General features: G+C 42.4%; 2 protein-coding genes across 2 annotated transcripts in view; one reads left to right on the top strand and one right to left on the bottom strand.

The window, feature by feature from the left end:
- LOC108034058 (uncharacterized) overlaps positions 1-14593 on the bottom strand; it is a 44365-nt gene that overhangs the window by 26228 nt on the left and 3544 nt on the right. The window contains exon 2 of the mRNA XM_044094011.2: positions 8769-8813. The gene's annotated coding sequence lies outside the window, so the exon portion shown is untranslated. The remainder of the gene's footprint in view (positions 1-8768; positions 8814-14593) is intronic.
- LOC108033379 (uncharacterized) lies at positions 12814-14454 on the top strand. The gene is made up of 2 exons (XM_017107699.2): positions 12814-12954; positions 13148-14454. The coding sequence occupies exon 2, from the start codon at positions 13178-13180 to the stop codon at positions 14363-14365; it is 1188 nt and encodes a 395-aa protein (XP_016963188.1). The 5' UTR covers positions 12814-12954; positions 13148-13177; the 3' UTR covers positions 14366-14454.

The raw sequence follows: 14593 nt of genomic DNA, 5'->3' as shown, positions 1-14593 counted from the left end.
TCAGAATGAGTACGTGAAAATCATAGAAACCCTTTTCTCCGAACGAAAAGTGTCGATGAGGCTCAAATGAAAGTATTCTCCGGCCTTTCTAAGATAAATTAATTGCCGCTTTCGCCGAAAAGTTCTATCAAACTCCACAAATGTTGCCTTGTTCACAAAACTTTCATTTACACGCTGCGAAGCGAAATCGAGGCGCCATATGGGCGTCTCAGTTTAAAGTTTTTTAAGAGGGCAATGACTTTGCGAATATATTAAACAAAAACTGAGAAACCACAAACATTCATTTGAAAAAGTACAAAGCAAAAATGGAATTATAATTTTAATGGAGCTTCGTAATTATTTTAGCTTTTTTTGAAAATCTTTTATTGTGTTCTTCTGTTCCAATAATTGATTCCTGTCCCACATCAAAGTCACTCCGCACTTGACAGTTCCGATTTATTGATTTGCATGCCTCATATGTGCCTCCAATTAGCTGACAATTGACTTGTCAAAACATCAATTATAACTGACACTCGTCGAATGCTTCACGGTTTCTTGGCAGCTCCCCCCTCCGCGCACTCGGCTTTTCCGGGAAACCCCATTTGCATTTACAAGTCGGGCAATAAGTCGAAATGTGAGTTTCTTGTTCGCGGTTCTGGCTCTGCATATCGAATGCGCGCGTTAACATGGCAAATAAATGGGAGCGTTAAATATTAATTGGCATAATGCTAATCACTCGATGGCTGGCAGAATTCATTAGCACACACATCCACCGATCACATCTGTCAGCACTCAGCCCTCCGCAAAACCCCAAAAGCCGAAGAGCCCGCCATCAAAGTGGCAGGGGTTTTTGGGGTGCGCAAAATAAAAACTAAAAACCCCTACCGCATCTGGCACGTGTTTGCAGGCCCCTTAACCCACTGCCGCCCCAGAACCCCCAGGAACCCAGAGCAACCCCCATGCCACCAGCACTTCCTGAGCCAGCTGATGCTGCCTGCCTGGTGGCAGGCAAACATTACACAATTTTGATTGTATTTCCGTTTCGTATGCCCAGAAAGGCGGCAAACGGGCAGGGAAAAAAGCGGCGACAGCAACAGGAAGTTTCGCTTATTTCCGTTTGTTTACCTCTGCTCTGGGCCTTGATTAAATGTCAGGCAACCCCGGGTCGGAGTTGCGGGTGGTTTTCTGGCTCCCTGGCTTTTGCGGTGTTCCAAACTCGCCTGGCAGCCCCAGCCCCCGGTACTTTGAGACCATTTTCACCTGACCCGCCAGCACTTTTCGTGCATACGTCGGCGTAATCCCATCAACAAGGTAAGTATTCTAATGATGCCGGGCACTAAGTGTCTTGCGCGACAATGAGACAGCGTCCAACATTATTTGTTAAGTTCCAAGGGTGCGGGAGCATCTGGCGGACTAGTCGGATTAGAGTTCCCTAAGTGGGCTTCGGGACGAGTATCATGATAATTCAGCCGAAACTTAAACTGCCATAAATATTCAGCTGACTTTTGTTCTCTGCCTACATAATGTACTAATACCTTAATCCCAATAATAACAGTTGTGGATTCGGAGAGTTATTGCGATTCCGAGTTTGTTATTAATTGTTGGCCATGTCACTTGGGTAACTTTTGGCACCATTCTAGAGTAACTAATAATTATAATTGTTATGTAATAGTATAAGATCATGAAAAGGTGACTGCGATAAAAAAAAATAGAAAATTAAAAGAAAATTAATGAAAATAATCCTTCTGTAAATGAACAGGGTTAATAATTTTTAATTCTATGCAACACTTGGTAAGATTTAAGCAGCTCTGCATAAAATATTTAAATTTGGGCACGTTGCTTGAGTACTTTGATAACGAGTGGAAATTACTTTCTCCCTTGATGTTAGCTTTCACCAAGTGATCTTACTGTCTTCACCGCACAGTATGCTCTCACACCTGACAGTTTGAAGCCAACTAATGCTTAAAGTGTCGCGCAGACCTTAAATTAAGGGTCACACATTCCACTCCGAGTGGCCGCGGACTGCAGCTAATTAATTGGCCGCCATTTGCGCGGACCTGCGCGGAAAACTGGCCTGGGAAAGTGGAAATGAAATTCGCTCTGCCGTTTTGTAGGTCAACAACAATGGTGTTGTGGCTCCTGTTGTTGCCGGGCGTCTGCCCATTGTTGTTGCCGGCACATGCTTTGGCATAATTTATGTTGCCGGCCCGAAAAATGTTTGTGCACTTTTCCCTTGTTTATTTATTTTCTTATGTTTTCGCGTGTGCTTGCTGTTGCTGCTGGTTTTATTTGGCAGCATTAAAAGCTGCCGCGAAAATGTTTTATTTACCGAAAAATGTATTTGCATGTCTGCCCGGGACATTTGCATAATTGTTAAACAAATGCCAGCACAGATAGTGTGTGTGCACGGACTGTATACAACATGGGAGCGCTGGCTGTGAATTTTCGGGCAACACCCAAATTGGAAAATACCCGAAAATGTTAAAATAACTTTGTTTTAGCAGTGAACTGAGATAAATGTTGGTGGAGCTTAGACTAAAGTAGAAATAACATGAAGTAGGGGTATACTACCTAATGTGATGTGAGTGTTAGCTTTGCATTCCCCTACTAAAATTGAAGGGTCTAGCCTCGCTATTAAATATTTCGTTGGGAAATATTACCAGTCTATATTATCTTTCCCATTTCCGCATCCTTCCGCCGCTGCAGCATTAAATTCCTGATAGAATCTATTTATATTTAACTTATCGGCGCTCTAAATCAATAGCCAAATATATTAGCCGCCCTGTATGCGCTCTCAGACAATACATAGGCGGCACACGCACACTTGTGCACATGAAAACCCATTCAAGCGCTTCATAATGATATGAGAAAACGAAAAAAGACATGCGAAAAATAGCAAACCCAACACATTGCCCCAACTCATTTTCGCATAAAGGGACGCCAATGTGTCGGCCCTGGCAAAAGGCCAAAAATGAACTAACACATTGGCAAGCTCACTCACACTCACCCACGGATGCTTGGCTAACACACACAGGCACACTCGCCCGGCTCCGCCACATATAGAGCCATTGCTACATGGCAAACAATAAATGTACGCTGCCGGGACAGAGACCAACTAAATTATCAGTAATATTGGCCACCAGGATAACGCTCCGCATGTGTGTAAGAGTGTATGAGTGAGAGGGGCGTGGCCGGGGGAGGTTCTTCGGTAGGCGTGGCAAATAAACACATCAGGCAAAATGCTTTTTACTTAAATTAACAGAGCACCGAGCAGCTTGCCTGGCCTTTTCGACTGCCAACTAACGTTCTGTCGTAAAGCCATAGGGTGACTCGGGGTGCACTTAAAAAAAGACAACTTGGGAGGGGCTCTTGGAAGAGTTCTAAAGAGCAAGGGATGCAAGAACAATTTCTCAAGCTAACTTTTGCTAAAGAATGGAATATGTGATAGGTGAATAAAACGGATTATAATGTGTTAGCATTATTGAAAAGTATATTTGCAGCTAGTGAGTCGATGAAACCACTGCGGAAATTGATATTCGAATGCTCTTAACCAATTTTCCTGCATGCGGCTTATAAATCTAAAGCCCCTTAAACAAAAACCCTTTTCGGCACTTGAAACCTGAGACTCGAACTCGCATTTGATTTGCCAACGAGGCACATCAATAATTGAGTTTGCACAATTTTTCTGATGGCGTACGTTCGCCCGTTCGCTCGTAGAATTACGTAATGGTATCATAATACCCAACTCGCTAGGGTGCAGGAACAAGCTGCTCATCAGCCCCGCCTCCTCGAGGCAATCCCCTCATTTCCAGAGCTTTGCCGGCTCCATCCTGGTATGGCATACTTAAGCAATCGAGGCAAATGTTTTATCGTCACTTTGCCACTCACACTCGCACAACATAAATACGTCTATATATATAAATGTATGTGGTATATATGTGCGGAATACAAAATGGCGCCAGTTTCCTTGTGCCTTTGGGCCCTCTGCATCGCTCGGTTCGCCTCAATCTCAATCGTCAGAAAAGTCCATCAACCCATAGGGCGAAGGCCAAGGGGAGGGTTATTGCCACCGAATCCGGGCTAAAGGCGAAAAAGACAAGCAGAAACTGAGCTTAAATGCCGAGTTTCGGAGGAAAATGTTTAATAACATCGCCCTCCTTTCGCACCCAGAACCCCTCGCATCGGGGGTACTACAAGTTGTTCGCATTGTAAATTTAATAAAGCCGGGCTAAGTAGTTAGGGTGAAAATCAAGAAGCCAGCAATTATTTGGTTACGCAATTACCACAGCCAGGCAACCGGCAGGTTCAATAGGCTTAAATAATTTGCCCGAATCCCCTTGGCGCAAAAACAAACAAATAAATTCAATGCAAAAGGGCACAAAACTTTCCGGTCCCGAAAAACACAAACACAAATAGTGAAAGTTTACAGGAACGGTAAGGGGAGGGGCAGGAAAGTGGGTGTGGCACGAGAGCTGGGGAAAGTCAAAGCGACAAAAGCCATCTTCTGAATTGGCACACAATTTATTATTATTGTTTTATACAAACAGCAAATGCGCGAAAATAAAGCTGGCTCAAAGCAAAGGAAGGATCTAAGCATGGCCAACAACTAGTTTTTTTGACGTTACTTTGGTGAAAGTCAAAAATTATGAGGGCACCAAAGTCGAATTGCTCAACTGCCGGAACAAGTTTCCAAAAAGGAGTTTCTGCTTGGGCCCTAGCTAAGGTGTACTTTAATTTTTGAAAGTGCAGCAAGCCATTCCATTTTTATTTTTGTGCGCTTGCCTTCCATTCAAAATTAAAAGGGAAAGCCAAACAATCCCAGTGAACTAAAAAACTTTGAAATAAAACCCAACAACAGTGGTATAAAATATTTAGAGGCACAAAAGAACAATATTTAGAAGAGCTCTGCACAACATCGTGTAAAAGAAGTGGTATTCCAAATATTTATTCAACAACGATCTCGTTTTTCAATAAACGATTTTAATTTATTTATTGCCGGCCATTCATCAGCGCGATGATTTACACAGCCCAGAGGAACATTTGTTCTGCCTGCAGCACTGCAACTCAATCATGGGCGCTTTAAAGAATTTATATTTATGACCAGATGCAATCAGAGGAACCAATGTGTCCGCGAATTGTCCATCAAACGAGAGTCCCCAACAAGTAATAATAAAAGCAAATGCATTTCGCATTAAATCAATTCGCGTTGACTTGCTGGCCGCAAAAAGTTGCACGAGCCCATCAATCAAACATAAGACACAAACAAAACCAGGGCAGAATGACAAAAGGATAAGCCCGGCCGCAGATACACACAAACACCGTATAGGCTGCACATGGGTTTATACATTTAATTAAAATGCGGCCCAGACACAATATTCGTCAAAGTGATTGGCCCGAAAGCGGCTTAGTGAACTTAAGTAAATTAAATGTTATGGTTGATGTGGGGGCGGGGTGAGTGTGGGTGCTGCCAGTGGGTTGGAAAAGCTGGGGAAACCCCAATGAAAATTGTCTTTAAAACTGTTTTCGGCGACGACAAAGCGAATCGCAATAAATACTCCGCCAAGTGGTGGGTGGGACTGGGCTCAGAGGGTTGGAACAGGGCTCCGGGAAATTTGCATATTTTAAATTACTAGTGGGGCCTCTTGGCAGCGATTGCTTTTGGGGTTGACAATGGCGCAGCCACGACAACTCCAATTTATTTGTAATTTGTTTGAAATTTATATCAAGCGCAGGCCCCACACCCGGTTCCTGCCCCCAGAGGGTCTCTATTTCACACACTCCCTGCCACAGATAATTGCACTCATAAAATGCCAAATACTCAGCTCCGCACGCTCCGATATTTATGCCTCGGAGTGATACCCACTGATAGACAGTGTGTCGCAGACACATTCTTTTTGTAATTTAATCAGTTTCTCCATTTCAACAGATTTGAAAATTTCAGTATTATTTTGGAGCAACGATTTAGGGACGTTTTATAACGATTCTATATTTATTACGAACAAATGCCGTTGATGGGAATATTTTTTGCTGAACAAAAGAAGAAGAAAGCCGGAATTGTTTACCTGGCATCCTGGTAAACAACGTTTTTCTATTTATTTTCCCAATAATACTCGACCGATTTATCTAATAGTTGGCATCGCCAGGTCGATCACGTCGTTCCCAGGAAGTCCAATCCCACATGTAGACATATCTTAATGCTCACAGACTTGGGGTTGCTGGGTAGCAAGCAAACAAACAAATTATGTGCTCATTTGAATACACATTCTAATGCGAATCACGTTGACAAAAATTCATTGGAGCGTGCAGGATACGCACACGAGCACACGCACTCAGCCTCACTGGCCGGGAGGATACCTTGACTTTCGAACTCTGGTCCGTCCAATCAGCCCTGCTCAGGTCCTGGCAGGATCCCGGCAGGGTCCTGGCGCAGATGGAGATAAGGGGGAGTGGCAAATTGTCCCCACCTCGGACGCTGACAAGGACATATTTATAAAGCGCTCATTTCGAGCGAAGCACATACGTATACACACGGGTGGAGTGGCATCCCAATATCCAGTTAATCTATCAGGACATGGTGCAATGTGTAGAAAATTAAATGTGCTCTCTAGCGCCTCAGACACTGAGGAAAAAATAGTGGGGCAAGGAACATCAGGTACATTAAGAACAGAGGGGCTACCAAAAAAAATACCTAGGTAAAGGTACATAAGGTAAAAATTATAACAAATAAAGCCAAAAGTTGAAAATTACTACAGAACAAACGTTTTGATAAAAATAACAAAGTTATTATAACATAAGGAAATTTTTTCATTAAAATTTTCATTCTGAAATTTTATTGTCTTATAAAAATAAAAAGAATTCAGCCAAATTGTTAATAAAAAACGGAAAAGATAACTTGTTGTGTAAGTGGTTTATTCTATATTTAAGGCAACTCAGTATAGCACAGTTTTCTGCCAGTGCTTTTCTATGCCAATGTCCTTGATGTGTCTGGGTGTGCCATGTAAATGCAAACTAAATATGTACAAACGCCACAGCCAGGCATTAAGTCGATTGCTTCAAGGACTTTCTCGCGCTTAGCGGAGAAAGCGAGGGGTGATAGTGGGAGGTGTTTGAACCCGGAGAAAGGGGAGCAGACTGGCAGGGAGACGGGAGTAAGAGATTCCTGGCGGCTTTGTCATTCGCACCCAGTTGGATGTCTGCTTCCATCGCTCTATTTCGCATTGTCACTGCTAACTGCTCCCCCCACATCGCTTTGGTGCCCCCTCAAGTGTAAATGAGTGGCTCCGCCATCTGCACCACCCGCCCCCGCAAGCCACCCACCTGGCCTGCATGGGCTGAAGGCTTTTTAATAAGCAATTTATTTTTAGCTTAAGAGCGCTAATGTAATGAAAAACGCGGAGCCTCAGTTCCACCGGCTTACAATTCGCTTGCAACGATTTACCCGCCCAGCCCACGCCCGCTTTCCACCCTCTTCGCCGAGCGTGTTTGCCAACGATAATTAATTTTTTGGCCTACCCCAAGCAAGAAGCTAAGACCATGAGTTCGTACCGCATTAAAAAGAAATTAAAATGTTGCCATTCTCCTCCGTATTTTCCACCTCGCCAACCTCAAGTACATCTAATGAGATAACTTGGAGACAACTGGCGAGAATAGAGTGTATAAGGAATAATAATGAACCGCGAGAATACGGCTTTTTATAAGCATAATATGTATTTAAAGCCGAGCGTATTTTAAATTGGGTGTTACAGGCTTTAAAAATATCGTTTAGGCATTTAGAAGTATTTTTAAAGTTGTTGTAAGATTAAAGATATTCCTCATCGATAAGAGTATTTTGCTTTGATTTATTTTGAAACATCGACTCAGCTCAAGTAGTGTATTAACCAGCTAGCAGTTTCGTTTCTTTATCTTGTGTGCATATTAATCGTGATTTTCGATGAGTGGAACAAAATACTGCTCAAAACCCTAGATCACTAGGGTTCCCAGGTTGCCATATTAAACATATGATCACTAGGATATTGCAAGTTAAATACTAAAATAAATCATAGGTAAAGGGGTCATAGGTTGAAGCGAATATTTAAGGATCGAAAATATATCTTGTCAAGGTCGTTGATAAAAGCTGCTCTTGGTTTTCATACGGTCTCAAATCGCCGGCATCATGGCAAAATGGCAACATTTCAAGCCTCCTCATAAATCAATTTCGTTTTTATTGCGGATGGCGTTTGTCTGCGCTACTTTTACATGGCTATTGCCAGCGATTTTTGTGGCCGTTTTTATGTCGTTCAGTTAATAAAGCCGAAAGGACGAAGGCGAAAAAAGTTGCAAGTCCAACAAACAAGCAAAAACTCTCTGTTTTACTTTTGGCCCGCAGGCGTATAAATATTGTTTTTAAACCCCAATGAAATATTGCGGGCGTTTTTGACGAATCGCCCATATGTGCATGTAACATTTATAAATAAATAAATGTAATCATAAATAAATAAGGCCAGGACCATGACAGGTCGATGGCAAAAAAGCACAAAGGAAAATAAATATTACGGCAAATTGAAAACTTACTTCAAAGCCATGGCGTCGCTTTTGATTTACATATTTAATTTGATTTGCATAGAAACAAGCAGTCAAAAAAACGTATTAAAGGCTACTTAAATGAACCTGTATTTAAGTTATCTTTTCAGAACAATCATTTCACTGTCACCTTATGAGTTGAAAATATTTTTGGAAAGCATACAAGTACTTAGTAGATTGTGCACCAGAAATAATACTTTAAGGCTATCAGAATTTTTGCATCAACCTACCTTTTTATCGTTTTAATCATCCGCGGCTTAGTGGCCCAACAAAACCTGAAAAAAAGAAGGAAAAGGCATTGAAAAACAACCAAAAAGGGTTTTTATTAGAAATGTGTAAAACTTTTCGTTCCACTTTGTTTTGTTCCTCTTTTTAATATAAAATGGCTTTGGGGGAAATTTGTGAGTGAGACGGGAAAGAATATGTAAATATGTGTTGGATGCTGGATGCCTTGGGAGCCTTCGCAGCAGCATGCTCGGAATTTAAATTTGTAGCTAAGCCTCGAAAAATGCGCGCCGCTTCATTTTGTGAGAGCGTCCTGACCCTTTTGTGGGTGTGTGCGATGTATCTTTGGCGACGAAGGACAATGCCAGAGGGCTGCGGGGGCCACAATAAAATTAAATATTCTATTTAATGGCGTCGTAGTATGCCAGACGCGTCGCCCAACTTTTCTTGATGCATTCCTGCAGGAACAGGGGCGTGGCTGCGGACCTTTGACCTCTTGGGCCACTTCACGGCTACAACTTGAACTTCCTGCAACGCGGTCAAAGTCCAACCTCTTGTTTACTGTAAGTAACAAGCTCTCACTGCAATCCAATAAAAACGCCGTAAACTTTCATCCTAATTCCGTTTTCTCTCAGCTCAAATTGCATCCAGTTTACTCGAATTCTGATTGTCCGTTTATTAGCCTCGGGCCCCTTTCGAATAACCAAAAATAAAGCCACGTCCCTGCCCGCGCCAGGGGCATGCAAATAAAACAGATTTTATTGGCGGTCCTTGGATCCTTTTCCTTGTAGCAATTTTTGCAACGTTTCCTTTTCTCTGGCCTAACGACTTAGTGAGGGTGTGGGTGCTATTCATTTTGGGAAGGGTTGTTGTTTTGCAATTTCGAGTTCCACATAAATTAAGCAGATAATATAAATTAGATGGGATCGACTCGGCCTGTGTGATCAGATACCCGTACCATGCTGAAAGTAAAGCTCTCCCAAAATCGATGACACAAGTAATGCCTTAATTAAGCTGCCAAGAAATGGTGTCGACCCGGCGACGAAAACATAATGAAAAGCAAGCATAATATTTTCAGCTCCTGGAGGTCGAGGCCTCAGTTCGGGCACTCCACGTTTTCCCCAATAGACATTTAATACTCGCCAGCATTTTTTGTTTGCTCTCCCCCCAGTCCTCCCCCACAGACCACGAGGGGTAACCACAGCAAACAGAGTCTAAACTTTTTATTCCCCGCCTTTCTCAACGGAAGACGCAATGAGTGGGTGGGTGGTCGGTGTTAAAGGTCGGGGGCGTGCTCAGGCTCGGCATTTGTTTGAGCAATATTTTCATGTATATTTTTCTGCACGTTGTTGATGGTTGTGCTTAGTACCCCATGAAATTTTTTTGGTATTTCGATTAGGGCGCTTTTAAAGAAAAATATTTTATATCCAAATATTAATTTGGGATCTCTTTTTTCATCTCTTTTTAAGATTGCTTAAATAATTAACCAATTCAAACAGTTAGTCAACATATAAGTTTCAGTTGTACAAAAACAGTTCTATGGCAACTCTATTGGCATTTGAAAGTCAATGGAATAAGGAACAAATTGTAGTTAATAATTAAGCACGTTTCTTCAATGACTTCTCATAGGGAAAGCGTAAGTCGGAGATTCAGATCCATCCCCCCTCGACCCAAGGGCCAAGTTTTACAGGCGTCACAACCTTACAGCGCATTTACAACTCACTTGCTCAGGAGGGGAGGTTTCCAGAAATGGGTTTCGACTTGGGGGTTTGGGTTGCCAGGCTTCTCTTCGAGTGGGCCAGGGTTGCCGGGCCTTTCCACACTCACTCACCCCCACTGACAGCGCATAATTGCGCCGCGTCTGAGGCAAAATGAAAATATTTGAAGCTGCGAACTTTTCAAGTGTAAAAAATTTAATTTCGAAATGTAGGTTTAACGAACGGAAATTGCTTTCGCTCTCCGCGGAAAAATGGAGTAAGCCCTTGCCGTTGTTATTGTTGCCTGATTTTCCTTCAACTTTTCGCCTTCCTGTTGTTGCCGCTTTTCGGCTGGGGAAAAACAAAGTGAATGCAAAGCCAGAAATAAAGTCGGCCGAAAGCATCGCATCCTGGCGAAAGCGTATCTCATTTGTGTTTTCGTTTGCAATTTGTTTGGCTAACTTTCTGATTGAGCTCGTGGCTCATTGCGGCGCAAAACAGGCGCAGAATGGACTTATTTAATGTTTTACATTTGGACCGAACAGCCCCCAGCACCCCAACTTGGCCCCATTTCCCCGATGGCAGACTGCCGGGTAATTGCAATTGATTTGTCGAGCACTTTGCACGCCAATTTGTTTCTGGTCACGGTCAGTTTGAGCGGGGAATGTGGTCAAGGCTGTGGGGGGCAGCGAATGGCTCGCAGCAGGCAAAACCCGAACAAAGTCTTTGATCTCGAGATGTGGAAACCAAATTAGCACCTTGCCAATTGCTGTGACCTACAAAGTTATGTAAGTGTAGCAAGAAATATGTATTACCATCATTTGGCTTTCAGGCCAGTGTACATGCATATATATGGGGATATATAGGGGTAGTCAAAATAATTTGTTCACTTTTCAGTTTCTTTTCCTTTCCATTACATTTCGCATTTTCCGAATGATACAGCTAAACACTTTTGTTTTCTTAAATACAAAATTTTCGTTGATTAATTTCGAATAAAAATGCTAAATTTCATCATCCTGTTCCCATGGCTCATGGTAAAAAAGGAAACTTGGAAAAAAAGCAGGAATTTATTTGGGAAACACCCCAATAAAAGTTCTCGTCAGTTAAAGGGAAGTAAAACGAACTTAAATTACAATTAATTTTAAAATTTACATCTCAGTTGTGCACAGAGTGGTTTGTTATTATGGGTCACTATGAATTCTCGTTAGTTGGTAGATAAATCTTTCGCCTATTATAAATTTCAAAAATCCAGTGCGTATAAACCATAGTTTGGTCCACGGATTGTAATCACAATTTTCGATTCTTAAATGTAAAAAATGTTGAGCAGCAGATAAGTGCAAGAACGTATTGAGTATTGAAGCAAATAATTCAAAAACCGTTTAAAAGAATATTTGATCAAGTAAGCTTAAAAAGTAAGCCGGGTTGCAACTCTTCCATCTGAACTCTCAGGAAACCGCGCGAGGTCGAAGTGCATTACTGTAAAGTGCAAAAAGGTTGAAAGCCAGCTAACCTGACCCCTTTCAGCCCGTCCCTCTGAGAAGGATTACCGAAAACAGTGGCTAAATGTGTGTAACAAAAAACAACACTCACGGACAATCCTCAAGCCCACTCTGGCCAACTTTTTAAAACCCCCGACCTGATGCCAAACTTTCGGCCAATGTGTTGCCAAAGGTTTTTTTTCGGCCAGTGTTCAAAATCAAAATGTTGCCCGAGAGTTCGATAAACTCCCTGGCCACTACATATAAACATTAATAACATTATCGGCACCCAACGCCTGAAACAAATGCAAAACAAACTAATCGAACTTTTTCCAGGATAACCGAAACGACACAAAATGTGCAAAACAAATTGCTTTATTTTCTAATTCAGCTAGGAAGCATTTTCCGGACATTCTTTCCGAGCAGAATGGACGAGCGAGTGGGGGAAAAATCGAAAATCAATTTCTGTTAATGTGCCTGGGCCAAGAGTTAGCTGGCAAGAGACCATGCCACCCGCACATTTAGTTCAGCCACCCAGCCACACAACCACCCAACCACGCAACCACCCGAGCAACCAAACCATGAAAACCCAGCATGCGTTGGCCAGAGCATATTTTTGCATAAAGTTTATGCAAACATTTTTACTCGAAACCCGCATAAATTACGGCGCCCGGCTCGGTGCCCTAATAAACCCTATCTGGCGGATGTCTGGGGCTCAGTAAGTGGCCCGGCTGCTCCTGCTCACGGATCCACTGGTTCTGGTTCTGCCGCTTATTTTGCATGTCATTTGCGTCTGAGCACTCTGCGGCCCAGATTCTGGAGGATGTGGAGGGGCACTGCCTACCCCACTCGGTGTGCGGCAGATAAATCTTCAATATTTATAGGTCCAAAATTACCACAAAAATATACATTTTCATTTGCTTTGAAAGTGTAAAAAGTCCCAGTTGCCCAAGCCTTTACTTTTCTCCAGTTGTGTTCAGTCTGTGTAGGAGGCAGTACACAAATTCCAACTCAAGGTAAATATTTGTTTCCATTTGCTTTCTTTTGAAAACAGTTGTTGCATAGAAAATAGAAGGTTAGGCCGAAACTTACACAAGGCGTTTCAAAGAAGTCTTCTAATTCTAGCCTCCTTTGGAAGCATTCGGCAACCTTGCTTCTATTTTCTGTGTTGCACATCCTGTGAAAGATATTAATCTCTGCTATAAATAGGAAGCGTAGATACTAACACTAAGTCAGGAAATGCCACCAATTTTGAGGTCGAAGAGATCAAACACAGGTCAAGAATCCAAGCCCAAAATTAAACTGGAACACGTGCTTTCGAATATAATACGACAAGGTATGAAGAAGATGGGTGAACCATCACCAGATGACGTTCAAGTCCTTGAAGAGGCCAGAAACTTAGCATATTCCAGTACGTCGATCTCCAGTGACCAGGAGGAAAATAGTGCTGCACCACAGCAAGCTAATAGGAGAGTAGGTATAATTTATTCGAACGAGTCAGCGGACCAAACGCAGAAGTTAGTGATGGACTTTTATTCTGGGACTGATCTGAATGGCCTCGAACCGGTTGCTTCAGTGTCGGTGAGCAATAACCCCTTCGAAAACTTTCTCCAGGATATATCCGTGGCTCACGGCACTAGACCCGTTGATAATATGCAGGAAGCATTTGATAAATGGCTTGAAATGACACCCAGGCAAAAAGAAGTTTTTCAGGCTGAGAACTATGTCCTTAAATTATTTAACGAAGTGGGGAACCGTGATGATATCTATAAGGCTGTTGGGTTTCACCCGGATGAAGATTTCCCAAAGGGCGTGGCTAATGAAAGGCCTCAGGAGCAGAAACCAAAGGTCAAAGCTCAAACTAATTTGAATAAGTCGACTCAAGTGCTGCGAAAGCCTGTTAAGCGGTTGAAGACAAAGGCACGCGAAGTGGTGACTCCGAAAAAGTCCCCCAAACAACAAGGGGCTTCATCGGTGCCGGTTCGTCGCAAAAATAGCGCCCCGGCCTATAAGAACTTTCTTCGCAAAATCCTGCAAAGCAATCCTGGCCTGTTAGCCGTGGAGGCCGCCACCTTATGGCGCAAAATGGTCCCAGTCGAAAAGGATTTCTATCGCGTGTCCAGCTCTGATCGCCTAAAAAAGGCTGAAGAGGTTAAAAGCGAAGCCCACAAGCCCGTGCGATCCAAGACCAAGAATGTATTGAAATTGCCAAAACCACGGCCACAAGGTAGGAAGCGGAAAACTACACGATCGACCCAGGCTCCCAAAGATGCCTTCGTTGACTCGGAAAGCGATTCTGCTGTTGCAGGGGGCCAACTCCAAGTTTGTACAGGAAACATTTCAGAGTCAGAGGGAAGTAGGCTTTCCTGGCCGAGATTTGAATACATCGCAAAGGCAATAGATAAAGTAAAGCATTTATTCCTTTAAATATTTGTTTCCAAATTTTTCTTGTAAAATGTAAAATAATTAAAAATACGTTTTTTATAGAAACAAATAAAACACCAAAAAAATGAAAAGTACACTTTATTGAGGCTTGAGTTTAGGTATGTGTGCTGAAAAAGAATTGAAAATTTAATTTTAAAAATTAAAAACTTAAGGACATTTACCAAAATTCAGGAACGCAAAGAATTCTCTTGTTGTTTTTTAAAAAGGACT

The sequence above is a fragment of the Drosophila biarmipes genome, chromosome 2L, assembly GCF_025231255.1.
Source record: "Drosophila biarmipes strain raj3 chromosome 2L, RU_DBia_V1.1, whole genome shotgun sequence".
NCBI lineage: Eukaryota > Metazoa > Arthropoda > Insecta > Diptera > Drosophilidae > Drosophila > Drosophila biarmipes.
Note: the sequence above shows the minus strand (reverse complement) of the source record. Positions and strands in the feature narration are given on the sequence as shown.

What these genes read in the sequence shown, in the direction of transcription:
- LOC108033379 (XM_017107699.2), top strand. Translation starts at nt 13,178, where the DNA reads ATGCCACCAATTTTGAGGTCGAAGAGATCAAACACAGGTCAAGAATCC.